The sequence below is a fragment of the Rhyacophila brunnea genome, unplaced genomic scaffold (assembly GCF_057557595.1).
Source record: "Rhyacophila brunnea isolate RB1 unplaced genomic scaffold, BYU_Rbru_1.0 scaffold_8, whole genome shotgun sequence".
Lineage (NCBI taxonomy): Eukaryota > Metazoa > Arthropoda > Insecta > Trichoptera > Rhyacophilidae > Rhyacophila > Rhyacophila brunnea.
Window position 1 is genome coordinate 38,862,389 of NW_028233350.1, and position 25,991 is coordinate 38,888,379.

Sequence of the window (25,991 nt, forward strand, 5' to 3'; positions counted from 1 at the left end):
CACGTATATATTAATAATTTAGTTGTAAGGATCCACTTAGCAACCGACAATAATAACTTTCCATACAATTCAATTCTGCTTAAAATGGCTAAAAGTATTAAAAGAATGCATTGTCGTCGTGTTATGATATATTCTAAAAGTTTAAAATGTCTAGCTAGTCGGGAAGTTAGTTAAAAATCTTCAATCGTCCAATACATTGGACAAACAAGAAAAAAAATGTACTGGACGCACAAGAAAAAATCTGTACCGGACAAACAAGAATACGAGCTAATAAAAACGTGGTAAAAATACAATCTTTATATGTGGGGACATCAATTATTGGTGAAAATTATAAATGAATGCTCGAGCGAAAATATAGTTTACTGCATTTTCATTCGTTTTAACAACAAGTGAGTCATGCTTTCACTTTTTATTATTTTCATTCGTTTTAAAACAAATGAGTCACCTTTTCACTTAACCCATAGCTTACGGGCCGCACAAAATTGTGTTTTTGCTAATTACTTTTCAAATGCAAATTAACACGTTAATTACAAAATTAATTAAAAGGGCCCGTAAGCATTGTGTTAATTAAAAATTGTTCTGTTTTTATTATTAACAAATATTCTTCTACACAATAAAAGTTTTAATTAGTAGCAACTAAAGAACACTACAAATAGTAGTTTAGTACACCGATTTCCAGCTTTTTTAGAGTCATGACAATTTTGTATTACAGTTGCTTTGAATAAAATAAATATAATAGAATGCATTAAAATAATATTTAAGTAAATATTATTTTTCTCTAACATTGTATATTATATTATTTACATGAGAATAATTGATATTTTATTCGCTTTACTATTTTTTTAAGACTTGACTCTTTTTCCTTGAGGATATCTTTTCCGGTGTAGGTACATAGTTATATTAATTTTATTTACAAGGAAACCATCGCCACTAAGCCCACTTTCAGTCAATTATGCTAATTGAGAGACGATTTTCAGAATGTAACATAAATAGATACATCAATTACATAGAAAATAGTTAATAAAATTAAAAAAATATATATAATTCCTCTCGACAATGGTCCATATTCGACAGTTTGTTATTCAAATCTCGAAACAAAATTTTTAAATGCATCTTGTTTTCGTAGTTTTTTTTCATAGTCGGTATTTTTTTTAATTTTCTATGTAGTTAGTCACTACCTATAATACACATTGAGACTCGTCTAGGTCACGACCCTTAGACTACGAACCCGTGATTTAGTACATTTTACAATGTTTTTATTAGGTCGTATTCTTGTTTGTCGGGTGGTTGTTTATCCAGTACAAATCTTGTAATCGATTTTCAACTAACTTCCCGACTAGCTAGAGATTTGTAACTTTTAGAATATATCAGAACACGATGCCTATGCATTCTTTTAATACTTTTAGCCATATTTAAGTAGAATTCAATTCATTTTCAGTTAATTCTGTTTTGTATGAAAACTTATTTCGATACCTTTCGGTCCTAGCAACTAAATTATTAATATATACGTGCGTTACTATGGAAATTAATATGAAATGTCAAAATGACATTTCAGTATTCTATATTTATTCAGTATTTCTATCAAGTACAATTTTTTTTTGATCGTTTAAGCTAGCCAAGTCAATTTTATATGATTCAACATAAAATTTGAAAACGTTGTATATAAAAATTTCTTGTTATCTTGTAATTATTTTTAAGTAATAATATACTGTTTTCTAATAAGCGGTGCTCAGAATTATCCCTTAGTATCCACTACACATTTAATAATGGAATTCATTGCTTCTCCACAATTAATTATAAGCAGTTAATTCAATATTCTTATTCTGTTTGTTTCAGAGTTTCAATAAACATTAGTGATTATTTTTTTATTCGAGTAGCATTAAACTAAGAAACAATTATTAATAGGTGTAATATATTTTAAAATTTGATAACACTAGTATTTAAGTATTTTTTTTAAATGTAGTAACAATTAATATAGTGATCCCTTGATTATAATTGCATTGCCCGCCCTCTAACAACTTTTCCTTTTCGTTGCCAGATATTCTGAAAAAAATAGAAAATAAATACATTAATAAATAATGCCTTCTCTTCATTATAAATGCCACAATTACATTATTAATGGCATCTCTGTCAAACAGTAATTTCAGCCAAGTCCCGAATGATGTTCAACCAAGATGATTGTCTACTCCAACTCACTCTATCAAATATTCTGCATTCCTGTATCTATACTCTGTCACGATAAGTGTGTAGTAAATTATTATTTTTACGCTCAAACAGCATATTAGAGTTAAACTACCTTTCAATACCTTGCTACTCATCATTATAACAAGATCATCATACCAATTTCTTTAAAAATGGATCTAGGACGATTTAGCAACATATAGTAAAAATATATAAATGAAATCTATCTAAGTATATCAAACATTTCACAATCTTATTAATTGTATTGATTTCGTTACAGAGGCCATTCTAATGAGATAATAATAATATATTAAAGTGTACAGTAGCGATTTCCAAACTGGGAGGCGCGCCTCCTCAGGGAGTGTTGCAAAGGGAGGAGCGAAAAGTTTAACACAATTATTAATGTATCCACAGGTTTGCAGTTTGTAAAACGCAAATGCATAGTTTGTAAAACGGCCACTAGTTATAAACTACACAAAAAAACAGTCATATAAAAGGTTGTTTGCAAACCTGTCTGAAAACATAGAAGCGCGCTGGCTATCTCGTGAAACAATGAAATAAAAGGGTCAAATCATAATGTTGAAATTTTAGGCAAATTTGTTTACGAACGATAATTTTGTTGTTAAACTTGTCTATTTGATTGAAATTAAAAAAAAACTCAGTGAATAAATCAATGCAAGGACTAATAATGCATTCACTGATTTAAAAAGACAAAGTGAAGGCATTCATAAAAAATTGGAGCTTTGAAAATCAAAATTACAAAAAAAAATAATAAGTTCACCATGTCTCCACTTTTAAATAATTTCTACGCCAGATATATTGAAGCAAACAAAAATCTATTTCCTGAGTACTTGGTTAGTTTGCTAATGCACTTCTCATATTATTTTATTAATAGTAAAAAAAAGTCAGCCCTATTAAATATTTTAAATATGTAGTTTAAAGATCGGGAAAGGGGGGGCACGCTTCAGGATGTGGGGCTCATGATAGAATCCATTCGTCAAAGAACGATGATGAATTTGTAGACTACTATTGAAATTCATTGAGCTAATAAACAAGCACATTCGTCGCATGGAAAACAAATTTATTCAAAAATGAATATAATGTAAGTTTATTTTTATATATTTATTTTTGTATTAGTAAATTATTGACTATTTAAAAACCTGTCTGTGTTATTTAATGAAATAAAGGTGGAAGGCGCCAAGATTAGATTTTTTTAAAAGGGAGGCGTAGTAACATAAAGTTTGGAAACCACCGGTGTACAGTTTAGCCCGATCGCACATAGAAACTCGTCACGACTGCATCAAGTCGAATTTAGCGATGTGATTTTATTGTCATTTACAAAACACGTGTAACCTAATATACTGCCGTATGTGGCGTCGATACGTCATTTTTGATTTGATTTGATTTCATGCTTGTCGCATGTAACAAATCTCACTTGACATGGGGCGCATGTAGAATAGCAAAGTTTGGATTGAGTTGCAACATGGCACTCGGTTTTGATTTATGAACATATCCCAGTGGAGACAATTTTATTTTCTATGTGCGAACAGGGTATTTTTAAACGTTGCTCAGTAAAAAATTCAAAGGGCAGGCTGATCTGCTGTACACCGAAAACACTACGGAATATCCCACCTGTTGTCTATAGTCTTCGTAACTAAAACAATAGACTATCGCCCCCTTTTTTACTTTGCGAGGAAAAAAAGAAGAAAAACACATGAAATTATCAAGCATGATACTGTGCTAGTGTGTAAAATATATTTCAATATTATCCTGTAGTTTATTGCAATATTATACCAGATCCCTCTTTTACGTCGTGGTGTCATCATATTTAAACAACCCTTCTGCAGTGATGATTTTCCTAGGGATTGCAATACCGAATGAAAATATCAATACCGGTTTTTTGGTATTTCTTATTGAATACCGGTATTAATACTGCTATTTCTTAGACATTAAAAAAACATAAGTAGGTGCTTATCAATAAATACAGCTATTAAAATCTTTTAAAAATATATTTTATAGCAAAAACCTACATACCTCCTTTTATTATGTTGACATTTAAAAATATGTATTGATCATAATAGTGATTTTTTACAAATAATTTGAATATATTGATAATTTCAACTAAAGCCCTCAAAAGTTCATCAACTGCAAATAAGTCCGGCTGCAGGAAAAGCTTCTTAAATTCAACGCTTATAGAATAATAATTGAACATTTTTGTCACGGATGTTTTCTATTTCGAAATAATATTATGATAAATCATCGCAACAATTACTAATATAAATATATTTGATGAAATTTGTTTTATTATTCTTCATCTCTGTAGGATTCACTCAATATATTTGCATTTGAGCAGCACATAACATATAATTCATTTTCAAAAACATAAACGAGCGTGCTTTCTTAATACCGAAAATTCAGGTATTTTGAATTTTCAAAACCGTTATTTCGGTATTGATAAATACTGGAATACCTGTTTTGAAATACCGGTATTGCAATCCCTAGATTTTCCATGAAGTAGATGAGACGATCGCTTCATCAGAGAACATGTATATATAAAAAACTTGACACCTACGTATTTTTCAAAGCCTTCATGTAAAATTTGATGGAAGCGTAAAACGGCTATTGGTCATGTAAACACATTGTGGCAACATATTGATGTAACCTGTAACACTCTTTCTCCGAATCTAGCAGCATTTTGGATTCCCATATATAATATGTCAAGTCGCCACTGCCCCGTGGTTATTAATATTCTAGAAAATATAAAATTAACAAACCTGAAAGGTGATGCCAGGAATGCCTTGTCTATCGTAGCACTTCTGAATACCTCTGGCAACGTGTTCCTGACTTGTGCCATACGTTTCGATGTATTTACAATCACTGCTTACGTAATGGCAAGACAGTGCCTGGCGGCTATTCTAAAAAACATAAACAAGACATTTAAAAATATTAAAAATTAGTTATTCAGTAACAAGATAAATATCTGCCACCACTTCACTTGCCAGGAACATAAAAACTTCACACAAACACACACAGATACTCTGAAAGCATTCCTAAAAAGATTTCAATTGAGGAAACATGATTTCTGTCCATGTGATGGCTACATAATGTCTCAAATAGTGTGACATGTTATCAACAACTTCCAATATATAATAATAAAACCATAAAATTAGCTTATAAACACCTAACGAAATATTAAACAACAAAATAACACAAGAACACTACACAAAATATATAATGCTGGCCATAAAGCCTAAATTACATTGGCACACGCAACGATTCGATCGCGTTGGTCCTTGCTTTTGGTTGGTTTAAAATAAACAAAGTGTTGTTATTATTAAAAATATAGGTTGACCGAAAACTATTTCTTCGTTAGATTGATGGCTAAACAGCTGTCAAACCTAACCTCTGAAGCGGGCGTTAGCTTCGGATCTTTTCGTACGTTCTCGGCAATCTTCGCTTGAATCTTCGTGAATCGTGGCAGACGGAAATAGGATTGGTTCCAATTGACTCACGATCGTTCACGATCCCGGAAAATCATAGATAATAGATTTTAGCAATCGTGGCCAGACAATCTGCAATCTGCTAATGTAATTTGAGCATTAGGAAAATTACAGGAGTAAATGGATGAACATAGTTAACTGCACACTTCATCTAAAACTACAAAGGAGCATTTTTTAAATATCATAAACACACTTGCGTGTATGTAAATAATGTAATCATATATCTCTTTAGACCACCTTATACAAAAAAGTAATGGCATGGTTCGCAATAATGGTTTAAAAAAACGAGACATATTTTAGAAACCCAAATAATTAGATATGAACACAAAAATAATGTGACGTAGGTACTTTACATTCTGCGTGTAATTGTAGGAAGGTACGATTCTCCAATGTGGTTGTGGGTGTTGTGGTTATAAGCGATTCGATAATCGATTAACAAATCTACCATGGTAGGCCATGATAAGCGTCGAACCATGAAGTTTTCGGTTGACAGTTACATCGGAAATATTTATCCTATTTGCCATCCATGGAACCCTTAGGATGAGCATCCAACACCACGTATTAAAAGCATCAATACTATATACATTAAATTGAGTACAATGGACTTACAGTTGTTGAATTTGCACCAGAACCGTGAACTAATAGTGGATGGAAGAATACAGTATCTCCAGTCTCCATTGGAAGATAAACACGTCGTTCTTCACGAAAAATTTCTTCAGCGTTTTGTATTTCAAAAAACGCTAAATTCACTCTAGTCTAAAAATAAGAAGAAAAAAAATGATTTACCATAATATAGGATAGACCTTTAGATTCACATAGATCGGATACGTACACAATATTTTCATATATATATATTCAAAACGCATTTGGGGCCATTCATTGATCGGCGTAGAGGTATTTTAATATTAAATGATAAGCAGCCAATGAGGTATCAACTGATTGGTATGGAGTGGTTACCACCGAATGAGATTTTATATCGTGTTTACCCAAACTTAATGTGGACAACGTACGATTTTCATTTGTAAGAACGGATCCATGTGAACAGCGAAAAAATCAACCCTCATTAGTATTTCCTCTCCAAATTAAATATAATAATATAAACTATGTCGAACAAGAACTTCTTGTCTACGTGTTAAAACTGTAAAGTAACAAGCCCCTTCTATGCAGTTAATCGTACTTCCGTTTCAAATGATGAACACCCCTAAGTTTATCATTTCATTTTACGCTTCCGTTGTGTATGGATCTATCGATTTACCTAATTTGATGCTTTTTGTAATACAAATATATATAAAACGATCAGGAGTGATATTAAAATAATTATTAGTAAACTTTTGGTTTATTGCGAAGAAGAATAGGAGTCGCACCTAAAATGAGAGCTGATACATTATTTAAACAGCTTGGCCGCCATGACAGGTACCTACGTCACTGAGAATTCTTCTATATGCGACTACAGCGACTTCCGGTTATCGACGAGATCTTGTTGTCGGACAGTAAGAGCTGAATTTATGCTTAAAGGTCCCTGGATACTACATATTGCACAATGTGGCATAGATAATAACTTCTGTAAACCTTTACCTTCCTTACAAACTAACTATGTATGTATCTATTAATGAAGCATTATGTATAGAGTCGTAATAATTGAATATGATAAATAAATTTGATTATTATCCCTTAAAGAGATTATATAATAATTATATAGTACCTATTTATGTATTACCTTAGAAGTACCATGGATTTGAAGTGGCTCCTTATGTGTCCCCGGATAGACGTACAGGCATCCGTTATCCTTATAGGCAGACTCCATTGCAGTCCAACACGCTATAATCTTGTCTGCAGGACGGAACGGGAAATATTCGAGATCCTGTAAATGTTTTGAGTAAAAAATTGAGTTACAATATTGATGTAATCTTGTAATATACCTATAACTTTACATTTTCCAAAAAATTTTAATCTGAAAAATAACACAATAAACAGTTTATGATTTCCCCTAAAAATTGAAAGATTGTAAAATATTAATATATATATTTCATTTATAAACTAAAGTTTCAAAATAATTTAATTAATAAATAATAAAAAAAGGATATCTAATCTTAATCAATATAATATGTTCAAAATGATTGGGTGACTAGGTACAACGAAATAATGACCTAACCTAATCTAACCTAACCTAAATAGATTCCATAAAAATTAATGTTTAATTTTTCCCCTGGCTGTTCTGTTTTATCACTGTCTGTTTTCACCGTTGTCACCCAATTATTTTGAACATATTATATTGATTAAGATGAGATATCCTAAGCTTGCCGGCAACACCGAGTTAAGTCCCGTTTATTTGAGGATTTCTAGCGATTAGGAATGCAGAAATTAGGTATATAATTTGATTTATTACTGCGTATTGAAAATCTGTGCTATTATCTATCAACATAATAGAGATAGGACAATTTCAATATTAAATTTATATTTTTCCTGAAAGGTCATAGTTATATTTATCGTTGTTCTGTTTTGTCATGAAATCAAATTCCGCACATCGTTCAACCCAAGTTATACTATGCCATTTAAACATTTAGATCAACCATATGACCAGCTACCATAAACATTAGTATTATCTATTTACCTGATGTGGTGGATGTATAGATGAACCACGTGGTTTATTGACCAGCATGCTATGCATTCCCATTAAGTTTGGTCCAACAAAAGCCTCCGCATAGTCAAGAAGTATAGGAGCTTCCGTGTACACAGAAAAAACAGGATCATTTAAAATATCTTGAACCTATAAAATCACACGTTTAATAATACCGGCTGAGGAATTATAGGAGAATAATTATTATCATTAGTGACATAGAAAAATACAATTCATGAGTCGTCCATATATAATATATAACGTCACGCTCTAGGGAGGAGAGGGTCTGATATAATGTAACATCACAAAGTAAACAAATAATATGAAAGGATCTGAAAACACAATATCGTCGATCGGGTATTTAAGGTTAAATATTCTTCTTCTTCTTCCACGGCGCTACATCTCGGGGTGGGATTTGGCCTCCTCCACAACCGCTCTCCACTCACTCCGGTCTCTCGCCACACTTCTCCAGTTACCGGGTCTTCCTATATGAAGCCAGTCCACTTCTACGGCGTCAGCCCATCTCCTTCTTGGACGGCCTCTGGGTCTCTTCCGTAAGGTTAGATATTGAAATAATAAAAACATCTTTTCTCTTTTTTATGAGAGAGAGTTGTAAAATTTTAAAAGGGGGGGTTAAAAATAGCCTAAATCTTTTGACATCATATTGACGGCTAAGAGAAGTTTTAATATCAGAACATTTATGCGTGATTAAGGATTCAACCCTCAGAGTAATGATATATTAGAGAGCGCCTATTTTTCGGCTAAATGAAGCCGTGTTTCTTGCGTATAACGCACAGTAGAACCTCGATTTTATTATTATCAACTTAACTATGAAACGTTATACATCGCGTTGCTTCTCAGTATGGCTACCAAATTTAAACACAACATAGTTAACAATAATATATTCTACTAAAATATCTAAATATAATTACCACTAATTTTATATTTAACACAAAAACAATAAATTTCTGCAACACGTCCTCGCAGTTTATAAATGAATGTAATCAGTCCAGTACATTTTTACCGGCGACGCTTATAAAAATTATTTAATTCAGCCGTAGAAATTCTATCTTACTCTAACGCATAATGCGGGGATATAAGCGTGCCGAATGTTTACTCACTCGCTCTTATGGTTCGTTTTTGTTCAGGCCTTGATTCAACCAAAAGTAATAAAAAAATATTTCTATCTTTAGATTACATCCAATGGAGCCATGTGTATAAATATAATAATTAATGTTAATATTTTGGAGTAACGTGTACTTCTTCCGAAGGATCGTATTCAGTAAAATGTTTTTGTCATTATTAAAAAGTAGATAATATTATGTAATCGAATGATGTAGATACTTACTTAATAATAGAAACATGTAATTATTTATTTTTATTTTAAAATTTATATTTATTTTAATTGGCTTACTTTATAGTATAACTCCACTCCTTTCTTTTCCGAATCCATTATCAAAACTTCTTTCATTAGAACTGTATACTTTCCTTTCTCAACAACTCCATTGCATATGTCAGCAAAATGTGCCCTGAAAATATTATAATTAAATCAGCTGGACAATTCTAACATAATATCACTTAAAATAGTGATAAATACGAGTATTCTATCTCGTATTCCGAGAATTGATTTGACTTTAAGGAAATGATTACGCCATTGATTCCTTCTTTCATCTTTTTGAGAGCTGCTTCATGACGTAGATGCTAGTTCCTAGTGCAGTTTTGTCTTATGAATACAATTGCATTAAAAAAATATCTTAATTTTTGGTATTAAAACCAAAATCAAATAATGCACACGGTACGAATGCAGGACTGTTTTTTTTTACTATTCTTCCTCCTTTCCCGCTTTCAATTGTGTTTTAAAACTTCTGACAAATCGATTACGTCATCTGCGTTATGAAAATGACCGCCGTTTATATGCGTCGGAAATGAACATTGTCTTGAAGTGCAGTCCCTACTTTGTAAGACAATATTATTGAGATGTTCATTAATACCTGCTGTTAAATTGCGTTGCCATTATTGACTAGGAGTTCAAAAAGTAATAAAATGCTTATTTTGTCTATTGATTATTAAAAAATGTAAGCTGTAATTTGAGGTATTTTCAGATGACCTTCAAAACAAGATGCAAGATATTACAAATAAAAGCTGCAAAGTAGACTTAAGGCTATACCTCAGTATTGAGGCATGGTCTAAAAAGATCGTGGCTAGGCGATGCGTGGATTGCCAGCGAACGTCGAAGTGTGAATACGTCAATTTGTTTCTTGATGGCGACGGGGGTATTAATTCTTAAATCGTGTAAAGATGACTAAAAACGTTACCCATTTACTTTAAAAAGAAATCATGTCAATAAATATATTATTATTGTTACTAATAGAATAATAAACAGAACATTAAATGGACGCATGTTGAATTTATATGGCAAATTATATTTCGTTCGGCATGCGTCATTTGCACCCGCGACCCGCAATACGCGCATCGCCTAGCCACGATATTTTTAGACCATGCCTCAACTGAGGTATAGCTTTAAATATAAATGTCTCAAAGATAAAAGTAATGATAAACTATTTTGCCGAACCAAAAGCAATCCCCATCAATGCCACTCAAATCGAGTGAGTCTCGAGATTTCTTGCAGAACCAAACTGGCATGGGTACATTTAGGCACCTGAATAGTATCTTCAAAAGTGACCTCCCTCGTATTGAACTACAGACCGAGACAGACGTATCGCGCTAACAATTTATTTACTGCAAACCGAATTAATTTGTTAACTAACGATAACTACCAGACTAATTAATTTGTCGGACACGGCGGACCGTTATAATAATTTATTTATAATTTATTTATAATTTTAATTAATTAACGCGTGCAAATAAAGTCAGTGCGAAAAATAAAACAAAAACAACAAACTATTATCATTTAAACTAAAAAATTATCAACTAAAAATAATATGGAGTGCTCTCGGTGCAATGAAATAATCGGAGAAACCGATGCTATTCAGTGTGCAATGTGCTTAAAATTCTCGCACATAAACTGTGTGGGAATTTCGGAGGCGAAATTTAGGAAGATGTCAAAGCCAAATAAAAGCCAATGGAAATGTCCCACGTGTACCCAACTCTCTTCTCTACCGTCTACTCCTACCACTCAGAGTGCAGTACATGAACCTACTCTACAGCTGATAATGAACGAGATCAAATCCATTCAATCAGACCTAAAACTTTTCAAATCTTTGAAAGATGATTTATCTGATCTCAAAACATCAATGGCATTCATAAACAATAAATTCCAAGAACAGGAAAAAAAAATTCAATTATTTGACGAAAAAATCAAACACATGGATAAACTCGAAAATAACATCACCCAACTTAAAGATACAGTCGACACGCTGCAAACACGCCTCGACAACATCGAAAAGTGGGACCGTCTTGAAAGTGTAGAAATTCTTGGAGTGCCCGAAGGAAAGTCAGAGGACCTCTCTGCCATCATCAGTAAACTGGGTAACGAGGTAGGAGTCAAAATTAGTGCCAGCGATATAGTTTTCGCGACGAGGGTGGCCCAACGCTCACCGACCCCCAGCAGGCCGAAACCTATTGTAGCGAAACTAGCCCGCAGGCAGCTGAAAACTGATCTTATCTCTGGCATGCGCAGATTGGCCTCTCAAAAAGGTGGTTGCCAATCATCAGCTCTAAACATTCTAGGCCCATCGTTCCCGGTGTACGTGAACGAGCACCTCACGCAAAAAACTAAGGCTCTCCTCAGCAAAACCAAAGTCATCACGAAAGACCTGGGGTTCCGTTTTACTTGGGTGCGAAACGGGAAAATATTCGTGAGGAAGCTGGAAACGTCTCCAGCTATCCTCATAAATTCGGAGGGGGACCTAGAAAAGCTGGCCAAAGGATAACGGCGATATTATGGACATGGATTTTTTTTTCACTTATAATATTCATTTATGTTTTCTGTTTTCTTCATATTACGTTTCACAAAACACACACATTAACACTACGATGTTATTACCCATTTAGTAAATATACCATTATAGATATTATCGTAAGCAACTTAGTGTCACTAATTATTATCTTTACATCGAATACTTATAATCCAATTAGTCACCTACGTTACGTACAATGCTTTTTGATAATCTACTTTGAGCACTGTAATACTTATAATATACACAATTATCATCGGAATCTAAATCATTTATTTACTGGCACTAATTTGCTAATAAATAAAAATAATAAACTATTTATGGCATACCCTTATACTTTTGGCCTAAACACATTCAATAAGACTTTTGTAAAATATGCCTAATCTTATTATATATTATCAAAACACACGTGGACTTCGCTCGAAAACTAACGAATTTTCCAGTAACGTTATGAGTAACGCCTACGACATCATAGGTGTCACTGAAAGTTGGTTGCAACCAGATATCTTTGATGCCGAAATCACTGACAACAGGTACGATGTGTTCCGCTGCGACCGTAGCTTCACTAACTCTGAAAAATCCAAGGGCGGTGGTGTTTTTCTGTGCACCATGCGTACCCTCAACGCTGTTCGTCAATGTTCCTGGCAACCTGAGAACATTGAATGTATTTGGGTAACTATTACCTCCAAATCACTCGGAACTCCTTACAACCTTCACGTCGCATGCGTATACATCCCAGGGGGAACCTCTTACCACTCACAAAAATTATCTATCTTTTTTCAATCGATCTGCAGACTGACTGTAGAATATCCTGCTGATCGTTTCCTCATCATCGGTGACTTTAATATACCCTCTTTATCTTGGACGAAACATATTCACTCACAATATTTCTCGCCATCTCAAACAAATAACTTTACAGAATCTCTGGTTGTCGACAGTATTTCGCTAGCTGGACTCAACCAATATAACGGTCAAACTAATATCCAAAATCGAACCTTAGACCTAGTTTTGTCAAACAATGACGTAATAGTGCGTCACTCAAATGAACCATTAGTCCCAGAGGATACATATCATCCAGCTCTCGAGATCGATCTTCCTTATACTGTGCTAACTCCCGGAATTAAGTTAAATCAAAAACAAACACTCGCATTTAGACGGGGCGACTATGCATCCATTAATAACTATTTATCTTCTGTCAACTGGTCTCAATGTCTTAGCACACCTCACATTGATGACGCCGTAGAACGTTTTTATAACATTCTCAACAAAAGTATCGAGCTACATATTCCTAAAAAAGCTACAAAAAATTCAGCATTTCCTCGATGGTATTCGACACCTCTTATCAAAATTATTAAAGAAAAGGACAAGTACCATAAAAAATGGAAAACTCATGGTGACTATCTAGATTATGAATCTTTTAGTATATTACGGAAAAGGCAAAAGAAATTGCAGACAGAGTGCTATAAAAATTTCATCACAATATCCGAACGCTCCATTAAGTCCCACCCTAAATATTTTTGGACCTTCGTCAAAAACAAGCGAAAATTTCATACAATCTCCAAAAACATCCATTACAACGGCGTCACTTCTTCAGATGACATTGAAGTCACCGAATTATTTTCTACATATTTCTTGACAACTTTCAATTCTGATCCCAATCTAGATCCATGCCTATCCAGCATCAACTCAAAAAACAACATCGCCGCGACGTCAAATATAATCATCACCGAAAACATCGTCCTGAAATACCTTAAAACCATTGATGTAAGCAAAGGCACAGGAAGCGATAATATTCCCCCAGTTTACCTAATCAACTGCGCAGATGAGCTTGCATACCCCTTATCCATAATCTTCAAAAAATCTCTCCGAGACGGTACATTTCCGCACAAGTGGAAAGAAGCGTTTGTGATCCCAATTTTCAAAAAGGGCTCCACTTCGAGAGCAGAAAACTACAGACCAATCTCGATACTATCAGTACTCAGTAAACTCTTCGAACGTATAGTATATGATCAACTTTACCCTGCTATATGTAAAAACATTAGCGAAAAACAACACGGTTTCATGCAACGCAGGTCGGTGGTAACAAATCTTGCTATATTCTCTAGTTATCTTCTTAATTCCATGGATAAAAAATCGCAAGTAGATACCATCTACACCGATTTTTCTAAGGCCTTTGATAGAGTTAATCATACTATCCTGATCCAGAAACTAGAACTACTTGGTATTCACGGAGATCTACTCCGCTGGCTTACTTCATACATTCACAACCGATGCCAAGCCGTAGTTATTGGTGGACACCGCTCAAACTTTATCTCTATTCCCTCAGGCGTTCCCCAGGGTTCTCATCTGGGGCCACTTTTATTCAACTCATATATCAATGACATTGGCAAGTGTTTTCAACACGCAAACTATATTTTATATGCAGACGATCTAAAGCTATACACGGAGGTGAATAGCCTTGCTGACTGCCATAGACTGCAAGAAGACATAGAACGCCTAACATCATACTGTGACCAGAATCTCCTTACTCTAAATGCTTCCAAGTGTCAATCTATTTATTTTACAAGAAACCGTACACCAATAAAATTTCAGTATGAAATTAATTCCGCGCCAATCCCATTCACTCCGGTAGTCAGAGACCTGGGCATCCTATTGGATATAAAACTAAACTTTAATGCTCATATTGATCACATTGCACAAAAATCCTCAAAAGCATTAGGTTTTGTTTTGCGTACAGGTAAGCCATTTACCAACACACACGTCATAAAACTACTTTATTTCTCCTACGTACGCAGCATCTTAGAGTTTGCTTCTACTATTTGGTCACCCACCTATACATCACAAAAAATCAGACTTGAAAAAGTACAAAAACGATTCATCAAGCACCTAAGATATCACAAATCATCACCTCCAACCCAAGTAACACAACATAATTCCACCAGCACACATAACTACAACATCAACTCCCTGGAATCACGACGCACTGTCCACGACATTAAATTCCTACACCAAATCATACATAACGCCATTGACTCGATCGAAATAGTACAGTCCAGCATATGTTTAAATGTACCCCAGAAACGCACGCGCTCTCAAAAATTATTCCATATACCTAAACACAACACTAACTACGCTAGTAATGCTGTATTCGTTAGAATAATGACTACGTACAATAATTTTTTCAGCGATACAGACATTTTACACCTAACATTTGACACATTCACAAAAACAATTTGTGAAAAAACATACAAAACTAACTTCACACTACCGCAATAAATACCAAAGCCTACTCCCACGCACTCTCACCCATATATACACACGCACGTAAACACATACCTTATATTATATACTTATTTTAAAGTTGTTTCTTCTATCTCACTTTGTTTTAGTTTAATATAAATGTAATAATAAATGTGGAAACCCATTATTGGTCCTTGTATATTATGTAAAAAGTTGTAATATGTACTTTCAATGTCGACTGTGAGGTTTCCCAAATAAAATAAAATAAAATAAAATAAAATATCTTAAGCGTAAAGTGTTCAACCAATGTGTGCTACCAACGCTCACGTATGCGTGTGAAATATGTACTCTCAATGTAAGATGAATCCAAAAATTAAGAGTAGCGCAACGTGGCATGGGCAGGTGCATGTTGGGCATAACGCGTAAAGACCACAAAAAAAAACAATGGTTAAGGAAACAGACAAGAGTACGGGATGAGGTCGCTAAGCATATGAAATGGCAATGGGCTAGACATGTCACTCTTCGAGTGGACGCAGGGACGCATTAAAACCCGATGGATTGACGAATTCATAAGTTTCTACTATATGGAAATACGTGGCAGCAAATACCTAGGGATCGAGAACAGTGGAACTAGAGTGCGAAAATTATAAATCGAAGTGTGCCGCCGTCATGGCGCTGCGATATATTCATCATCATCATCAGCCTGAATCTATCCACTGCTGGATGAAGGCCTCTTCAAGTTGCTTCCACTTCTCTCGGTCCTGTGCATTGCGTTGCCACGTACTTCCGCAGAACTTTATCATTTCATCGATCCAGCGGCCTCTAGGTCTACCTTGTGGACGTTTTGTACTTCTTGGATACCACTGGATGACTAGATTTGTCCAACGATTGTCTCTTCTTCGAGCTATGTGTCCAGCCCATCTCCATTTAAGGCTTTTAATAAACTCTATTACATCGCAAACCCTTGTCTGCTTCCTTATCCACTCATTCCTCTTTTTGTCCTTTCGCGTTATGCCCAGCATGCAACTCTCCATACCACGTTGTGCTACTCTAAGTTTCTGGATCTCTCTTTTACTTAGGGTCCATGTTTCACACGCATATGTCATCACGGGAAGCACACACTGGTTGAACACTTTGCGATATATTATTATGTCCGTATTGTAGTTCTCGAAACGGCCACGCTTCACGTTAAACTTGCCGCAGTCTAGGATAGGGTTTCATCCAGCGGTGGATCGACCCTGGCTGATGATGATGATGATGGCAGTACAATTATTTAAAGGTTTCCTTTATATTGTACAGGATTTAAAATGATTGCGTGCCTAATTATAATTGGAAAATGCTGGTCTACGTACATTGTGACCATCATGTGTATAGATACCATCTGATAGTGTAATAGCCCGTTTACACGTGCATGCATTTACTGTTGACAAGTGTTATCGCGCCCATAGCAAGAAAATTTATGGGTAAATATGTATTATCCAGCAAGCTTGCATGCATGAATCGTTTGAAAAGTTTGGAAGCTTCTGAATGTTCATGCGACAGTAGGGATCTATTCGATCTGCGCCTGCGCCTTCGCAGTAGAACAATAGTGGCGAGTAAAAAACGCCGGGTAAAAAACGAACTACGAACGAATTTTGAGGTTAACCGAAGATTAACTACCTATCAAATAATACCATAAAATAACAACATCGCGTCTCGCTCACTTTTGAAGAATGAGATTGGAGAGACAGTCAGCACTTTTACGTGTAAACAGCACTATTGCCACGATAGTTTAAAATACGCACTATTACTGTGAGTAAATCCATGCACGTGTACAGGGCGCTATAAGTAAGTGAGGTCGATTTATTGATAATTAATTACCTGCAAGTTTTAATGATATCCTCTGAAATTAATTCTTTTATCATCAAATATCCATTTTTCTCAAAGAAATCTTTCTGTTCCTGACTAAAAACAATCTTTTGTCGAGGAATTTCTTCATCAGCTGATACGCTGAAATTATAACATTATAAATTAAATAAAACATAATAATTAATGCTAACAATAATTTATACGTGTCATATTATTAATATACCTTTTTTGAAAAGTATTTGTAAAATCAACCATAACATTTTTTTATATAATACTAGCTGAAGTACCCGGCTTCGCACAGGGTCGCTTCGAGGTTATATTTATCTTAGATATTTAAAAAATAATAAGAGGTAATTATTTTTTTAATATTAAAATATCTGTGTTATACAATATGGCAATATGAAAATAATTCTAATAGGAGTAAAGGTCAAACAAAAGACCACTAAATTAAAATCGAATCGAAAATATGCAAACGTTATTAATGTTATTAATATCTAGTAAAAAAAAAATCAAAATTGCAGGGAACAAACGAACAACAAACGTTGTATTTTATATAATACTAATTTAGAAACCTTCGCGGGTGTGCGCACAACAACTGACAAAAGTTTCATCGCAATCGGATGAATGGTATAGGAACGCATACGAATAGAAGAAGAAGATGATTATCTAATTCAGAAATCTTCGTAGGCATGCGCACGACAACTCACCAAAGTTTCATTGTGAATAGAAGAAGATAAAATAGAAGAAGAAGAAGATGGTTATTCTAATTCAGAAACCTTCGCGGGGCTTGGCACAATTATTGACGAAAGTTTTATTGCAATCGCATGAATGGAATAGAAACGCATACGAATAGAAGAATATAAAATAAAAGAAGAAGATGGTTGTACTAATTCAGAAACCTTTGCGGGTGTTACCACAACAACTGACGAAGGTTTCATCGCAATCGGATGAATGTTATAGGAACCATACGAATAAAAGAAGATATAATGAAGAAGAGGTAGAAGAAGATGGTTTTTCTAATTTAGAAACGTTTGCAGGTGTTGACACAACCACTAACGAAAGTTTCATCGCAATCGGATGAATGGTATAGGGACCATACAAATAAAAGAAGATATAATGATGACGAAGAAGAAGAAGAAGATGGTTGTACTTATTCAGAAACCTTTGCGGGTGTTACCACAACAACTGACGAAGGTTTTATCGCAATCGGATGAATGGTATAGGAACCATACGAATAAAAGAAGATATAATGAAGAAGAAGTAGAATAAGATGGTTTTTCTAATTTAGAAACCTTTGCGGGTGTGCGTACAATAACTGACGAAAGTTTCGTCGCAATCAGATGAATGGTATAGGAACCATACGAATAAAATAAAATATAATAATGAAGAAGTAGATGATGATGATTTTTAAAATTCAGAAACCTTTGCGGATGTGCATACAACCACTTACCAAAATTGCATCGCAATCGGATGAATGGTATAGGATCGCATACGGGACAGATAGAAAGACAGACAGACAGACAGGCATACAGACAGACAGACATTCATTTTTATATATAAGATATAACCTATACTCTTCGCGGAAGTGCAAGCAATAAGTTAACAAAGTTTTATTGCAATCGGATGGACGGTATGGCAGCGCATACAATACGAACAAACAAACAAATATTAATTTTTATATATTAGCTGTGAAACTTCATACGAAAAATATTAAGCAAGACCAAGGAATTTTGACTACATATATGGAGAAATATACATTAGTTCTATTGCGACATTTAAAATTTATTTTGCAAGCACATGAAGCATGAAGTTGGCAAACTTTACAAATAAGATTGTTTAGTTGACATAGTCCAAAATTAATCGTTTATCTATAATATCTCAAAATTATGCCATTAAACCATACGTAATTTTAGAGATTTTATAGATAGAAGAATATTTGTTATTGATTATGGTCTGGTTTAGGCAGGGCTTAATGAATTTTAAAAAAATAACCAGCACCATCTGCAAATTATATTTACAATGAAAACAATGATAAATTTTAGTGTGCACTATTTATATCGAATCTTAACAGCCTATCTCCACCCCTCGCTACTGGGATATTTTAACATTAGGTACACATATCTTAATACTCAATAGATACTTATGATTTATGAAGGTTCCATTGAATGATTCAACTAAACATACAGTGAAACTATGAATCATTTAAAAACGTCGTACATCATACATATTTGATAGAACGTAATGTAGGTAATATATTATTTTAATGGTAAAATTAACAATAAAGTGAACATTTATCTTTACAAATTAAAAAATAATTATTTGTTTTTTTTATATATTTAAGATAGTATTGAATTAGATAAAACACGAATGCAAATAAAAATGTCGATGAATTATTATACGAAATGGCATCGTTCGTATTGCTGACACTAGATGTCTTCAGTGTCACTAAAATTACGATAACATTATCATAGTATTAGGTATATCTCCTAAGTTCTTTTACCCTGCTTCACTTTAGTTCACTAAATTTGTAAATATTTATTCTTTTAGATAATTATTGTTTTAATTATGCGCCTGGTTTAGTATGTATCTATACGTAAAAGATTATTCAATAATTAAATTGTGCACAATTAAAATACAAAACAAAATAATCTTGTTTACTTTGTTTTTACATATAACCAATTAATTAATATTGATAAATTAGTATAATTACACAGCCAATTAATAATGTTTTGTTATTTTGCTATATTAAGGAGATTGCTCCCGTATGTTCACAGTGTTGGCGATAATATTGTGTATCTTCTAACTAAGCATAAATGCAACGAACTGATACGTTTTACTAATTTAAAACTAATAAATAATAATATTGCATTTTTTTATAATTTATAATTTATTGAGACAGTTAATAGTCACAATCAGAGAATCCAATTCCGAGCTAAAATTTTGATCCCGGGATTTCGGGATTACAATTTGACGATCCCGGGCTCTTGCGGGATTGGCGTTTTTTTCGATAGTTAATATTTAATTTTTTTATTTATACGAATAGCATTGAACTCGGTCAAAATGTCTCGTATAATTTTTACTATACGACATGTAATGTTATTATTGTGTACGTGCAATCTTGGAAATACATGGGTTTAATGGAGTAAATAATATTGTAATATAGAATCTAATAGATAATAATGTGAAAGTAAAATAGATTTTTTTTAAATTTATTTAAGAAAAGATAACATTCATAAAATTCGGCGTAGAAACAAAGTACCTGCCTGCAAGTCCGTGGCACTGGCAGTAAAGCCTCAATTACATTGAGCTTCTTTACGAGCTGTGTGTTGGCGAATTTATAATCTGCCTGTAAAGTCGCCCAGTGTAATCATCGAACAAGCCAACATGTTCGATGATTATACTGGGCGACTTTACAGGCAGATTATAAATTCGCCAACAAACAGCTCGTAAAGAAGCTCAATGTAATTGAGGCTTTAGACGCCGATCGCGTGCGTCAGTGGCGTCTAAATGAACGAATTTATTATTTTTCTGATATTCTTACGATTGCGTATGACAATAAAAAATGGTTATTTATTATCCACGAGCATCCGGCGATTCCCCTGTGACATGTGCAGGTATATAAACGCCACGAAATTTTCGGGATTATGTTTACTGATCCCGGAATTAATAGGTATCGAAAATTGTCCGGGATCCCGGGATTGGATTTTTGATTTGACCAAAAATAATTGTATGTCAACAATATTTTAGAACTTAATACTAGTTTTGAGAATAATTATTCGACTGAAGATAGGAAAAAGGAGTTGACTCTCAGTTTTTTCAAAATATGTTTTATTGGATAATACATTGAACACGACTGTGTCGAAAATTCTATGTGTGCTGAAAATGCTGAATTGTTATCTATAATCTTAAAAAAAGAAGAAGGTGAAGTGGAAAAAAGACTTAACCATAATTTTCATTAATAACTTCAGTATTTAATATCAGATTGCTAACACAAAACACTAAAATAATTATCTTATACACTTAAAAGGTATATTTTTTAACTTTGACCGAAAACCATAAAAAATGTTTTTGTGCCTCTTGTAAAATTTGATTTGTGTGGGTTAAGTCCTTTTTCATTTCAACAGTCGAGTGGATTATTAATTTTATTGGCGTTTCCGTGGTAGAATTCTACTATTATGGTATTATGTTTTTAGTTTTTTGTTAATCGTAGATATTTGAGCTATTTATGTAGACGTTTGTTTCAGACTATAACCCATCTTCAAAATATGGTTCTGAAGATGAGTTTAAACCATGATAATATGAATTTATAAATGAAATACTGAAAAAAATATAGATAAATTTTTATTTAAGAAAAAATTAACAAATTCATTAAATTTTCTTATAAAATAATAATATAATGAAGTATAACGATTTTGTAAAGGAAAAAGGGCGTAATCCACACAAATTGAATTTTACAGAAGGCACAAAACCTTTTTTTATGGTTTTCGGTTAAAGTCAAAATACAAAATAGACATCACTTTAAAATGCATGATAATTATTGATTTGGTTTTTATATTCCTAATCTGATATTAATTGAGTTAATTTAAAAAAAAAACAACAACAACAAAAATGATGGTTCAGTCGATTTTCCCATGTCACTTCTTTAAATTTCACATTGTGGTAAATTAATTTGGAAAAGGGGATCATTTTACAATTCATTAAAAATATTTATTGAAAGGTTGTAAAAGTCACTCAGTCCATTAATTATTAATTGTGGATATAATACTTTTATATAAGCAAGCCATTTTCTGTGTAATGGTAAAACAATGATGACGGGAATAAGTACCAACTTTATACGGTAAGTACCACCTAGTAAGATAATAATATAAAAATACTTACTTATTTACAGCGGTCGTCAGTTTAGGGGATGTATCATTATTGATAACTTCACAACCTGCCATTTTAAATAAATATATTTAAAAGGTATTCAATCTTAAAGAATATGTATGCCTAGAATTTGGAAAACTATTTACTCTGTCTTTGTTGTCCATGTTTTAAATACTACTACAGTGACATCTAGTATTGCCAATTAAACATTTTCTTGACAGATTCAACATTTTATGTATACGAACATACATAACTTGAAAACACATCAGGTACATAATAATACCCACTAGAAAAAATCATATTTGAAAAAATACGATGCTCGACGCGATTTGAACCCTTATAACCACTGGTATCGCGCCAACTGTGCATTGACCAATTATGCTACGAGCCTAATATCTAATTACGTCAATTTAAACTAGTAGGTCCTACATGAAATGCTTATCAAATCGCAGTATTATTGACTATCGGTTTCTGTGTATTAAATCAAGGAATAGTAATTACTAACCGACGCCTGGTTCTCGTCAAATATTTGAGTTATAACGTCTAATTTTGAACTTGCTAACATTTTTTTATAAACCATTTCTATTATTCGACGAATAATTCACAAGATTTTGAGAATGTAACATTCCATAAATAGGTATTGAATATACATAACTTGAACCTGTTCAAAATCTTGTGAATTATTCGTTGAATAAAAGAAATGGTTTATTTTATGTATACATCTGAGACATACATAGGTACCACATTTACTTGAAGATTGAAGCAATTTTTGTGTATATTCGAGTAGTTAGTGACATCCCTACACAATGTGCCACTCTTAAGTAAACTTGAAGAAGTAGAATGCCGTACCATTTTATTTTTAGTTGCAAATTGTCTGTAAAATTTGTATGTACCTACTTACCTATGTTATTATTTATGTTCGGCTATCTTCGCAGTGGACTGTAATTTGAAGATGCTGGTGAAGTACGGATCTAAGGGGAGGAGTTTACACAGGATGTCAGACACCGACTTTTTTATGTTGAGAGGATTGGCGCGTGCTGGAGCCAGTTCGGTGTTCACGCACTTACGTACTGGTAAACGGACAGTTCGGAATGTTTCTCACGGTTTCACTTTGTTTTGGAATGAATAATGATGAAAAGTTCAGGATAGACGCGACGTTCGCTCTAACTGTATCAGATTTAGCGCAACGAAGATCAAACATATTATGCATTTTAAGTAACTCTGTAGTTAACGCGGCCTCCTTTGTATCGTATCAGATACAGCGCGATAGCTTCAACAAGCCTAGAAGCGTCGGCTGTCTTGCTACTGCAACTACCACTTGAGCTAACAGGAATGTTATTCGCAATCACGGTCGGCTCATGACCCGTAATTTCTGGTTGCCTGGTTTTATGACAACATCCTGTATGACTGTCCACGTATGGGCCCCGAAGGAGCGGAGTTATTTGCCCGGGTCCGACCCCATTGAGGCCCAATAGGACACGCAGACGTGGTGGCAACCGGTGCCAATTTTGCGGCCTTTACTAAATTCTCCAGAGCGTACTGGGAGCGGGAAACTCCCGACTCCCCTTGCGACTCTTCAAATTAAAGTCACTTTGATAGTTGCCATATAAATTAACATCATGCATTCGCACTTCGGTGCAAGGTTGCATCACCAGTCCCGTGCGGCTCTGCTCGGGACAAAATGAGGGCTTAAATTCTTTGATCTGGTACATGTAAGGGTTGTTAGGCGGCCGCGCATCGACGTGGCTGCATATACATAACGGGTGAGGAGGTGGGAGTTTTACACACCATGGTCTTATGACAATAGTAAATAAGGATGTGAGGTAGGTGGGGAAATAAGGAATAACGACCACCATACTTGGCCCAATCACTACTTTTAAATAATGGTGGTTTTGGGTACGGGAAGGTTTGTGGCGCTGTTTGGAGGCACCCTTGTGAAAATTTTGCACAATATGAGATAAACCGAGATTACAAGAAAATAATAAGTACATAGTTATGTTATGATTTTTTATGTTTCAAAAAATATATAAATTAAAAATAAATAATTATATAAGTTAAAAAAATATATAAATTTTTCTTATCCCGTAGCATGTGTTTTTTCGCAACATTTGGCAACACTGCAATAGTCTTATCAATGTCTCTATTTTATTATTCTATAATATCGGTAATGCAAAATATATTTATATGCATGACAATAGTTTTTAATTATTTATCTATATTCGTCTCTGTTCTGGCAGAACACACTAATTGGAGAATACTAGTTTCGAGTAATTTGACTTTGAAGTTTTTAAAATGTTTGAAATGGTCTATCATGTGAGTTTATTAAGTAATCGTAAAAATGATGACTTTAAAATAAAGACTGTTTATTAAAAATGTTAAAGTAAAAAAAAAGTAAAATTTTCTTTTTTTATGTTTATTTTCTTATTTGTTTAGAAAAAAACGAATTAGTGTTTTTTGCCAGAACACATTTTGTCTTTTTAAGCGGTACTGATTACACTAAGTGTTATTTAGTGTTTTCTGCCAGGAGAAAAATGCAGAATATTCTCAAGCCATTGTCATAGTTTTAGGGAAAAATTTTAGTACGTAAAATTATCTAGGTATTTTTATAAAAAAATGAGATAGATACATACTGCAATAGTATATTCTTATAGAGCGTAGAGATTATAAGTAGGTGCATGTGTAAATAATGACAAGTAGAAGACATATTAATTAAGGGAATTTCAGAGTTACTATCATTGGTGGAAAAGTAGCATCGTTAGAGTCATCATCATCAGTCTGAATCAATACACTGCTGGATGTAGCCCTCTCCAAGCTGATTCCACTTCTCTCTGTCCTGTGCGTTGCGTCGCCACGTACTTCCGCAGTACTTAACCATTTCATCAATCCAGCGGCCTCTAGGTCTATTTTGCGGACGTTTTGTACCTCTTGGGTACCACTGGATGACTACATTTGTCCATCGGTTGTCCCTTTTTCGAGATATGTATCCATCCCATTTCCATTTGTGGTTTTTAGAGAACACTATTACATCGCACACCATTGTCTGTTCTCTTATACAATCATTTCGCGTTATGCCCAGCATGCACCTCTCTATACCACGCTGTGCTACTATAAGTTTCTGGGTCTTTCCTTGACTTAGGGTCCATGTTTCACACGCACTTGTAATTTCGGGAAGCACACACTGGTTTAACATTTCGCGCTTAAGGCACGGGTCATTTTTGAAGACATTATTCAGACGGTCAAAAGTTTTTCAGCCCAGCTTCACTTTGCGAACAATTTCATCGAAAATACATCCACCTACAGACACCTTGTTGTCCCAGAAAATATCAATTGAGTTACTGCATATGCAGTGACATTCCAAGACAAAATGCCGCCCCTAAGCAGTGCCGAAATGCCGCCTCATTTTTTTTTTCGACCATGTCCGATCCTAATAGGATCATATGGGCCTCCACAGAGTAGAGGTTTTGTATTAACAGATTTTTTTTACGAGAAATGGATGTCAGCCACTTGCTCAACCTATTAGGTCCATACCTTGACTCACACACATATTGAAAAACAATATGTGTACTTGCCAGACCCAGGATTCGAACCTGGGACCCACGGCATGATAGTCCAACGCTTATGCCGCGCGGCCACCGTGGGTGTAACTTTTAATCTTTTTTATACCTACCGTATTTTTTATCATCCTTTCATGACACCAATATCTAAGAAATGTGTTGTATGGATACATTACTAACAATATCTATACCACTAAATCTAAATTAAATACATCTCTACTTCAATAGACAAAAAATATTGTGAGTCCACGGTTTCAGATACATTTTA

The 25,991-nt window shown here is 34.0% G+C and overlaps 2 protein-coding genes across 2 annotated transcripts; one reads left to right on the top strand and one right to left on the bottom strand.

Moving 5' to 3' along the window:
* Nucleotides 1–1,967: 1,967 nt before the first annotated feature.
* LOC147064203 (phytanoyl-CoA dioxygenase, peroxisomal-like) lies at nt 1,968–22,243 on the bottom strand. Its single transcript, XM_085958673.1, has 8 exons — nt 22,182–22,243; nt 17,316–17,444; nt 9,713–9,827; nt 8,293–8,448; nt 7,399–7,542; nt 6,291–6,437; nt 4,956–5,096; nt 1,968–2,043 (listed from the first exon to the last, which is right to left on the bottom strand). Exons 1-8 carry the CDS (start codon nt 22,241–22,243, stop codon nt 1,990–1,992), a joined length of 948 nt encoding a protein of 315 aa, XP_085814799.1. The 3' UTR covers nt 1,968–1,989.
* Nucleotides 11,014–12,191, top strand: LOC147064204 (uncharacterized). Its single transcript, XM_085959059.1, has one exon. It carries the CDS (start codon nt 11,241–11,243, stop codon nt 12,189–12,191), a length of 951 nt encoding a protein of 316 aa, XP_085815185.1. The 5' UTR covers nt 11,014–11,240.
* Nucleotides 22,244–25,991: the final 3,748 nt, after the last annotated feature.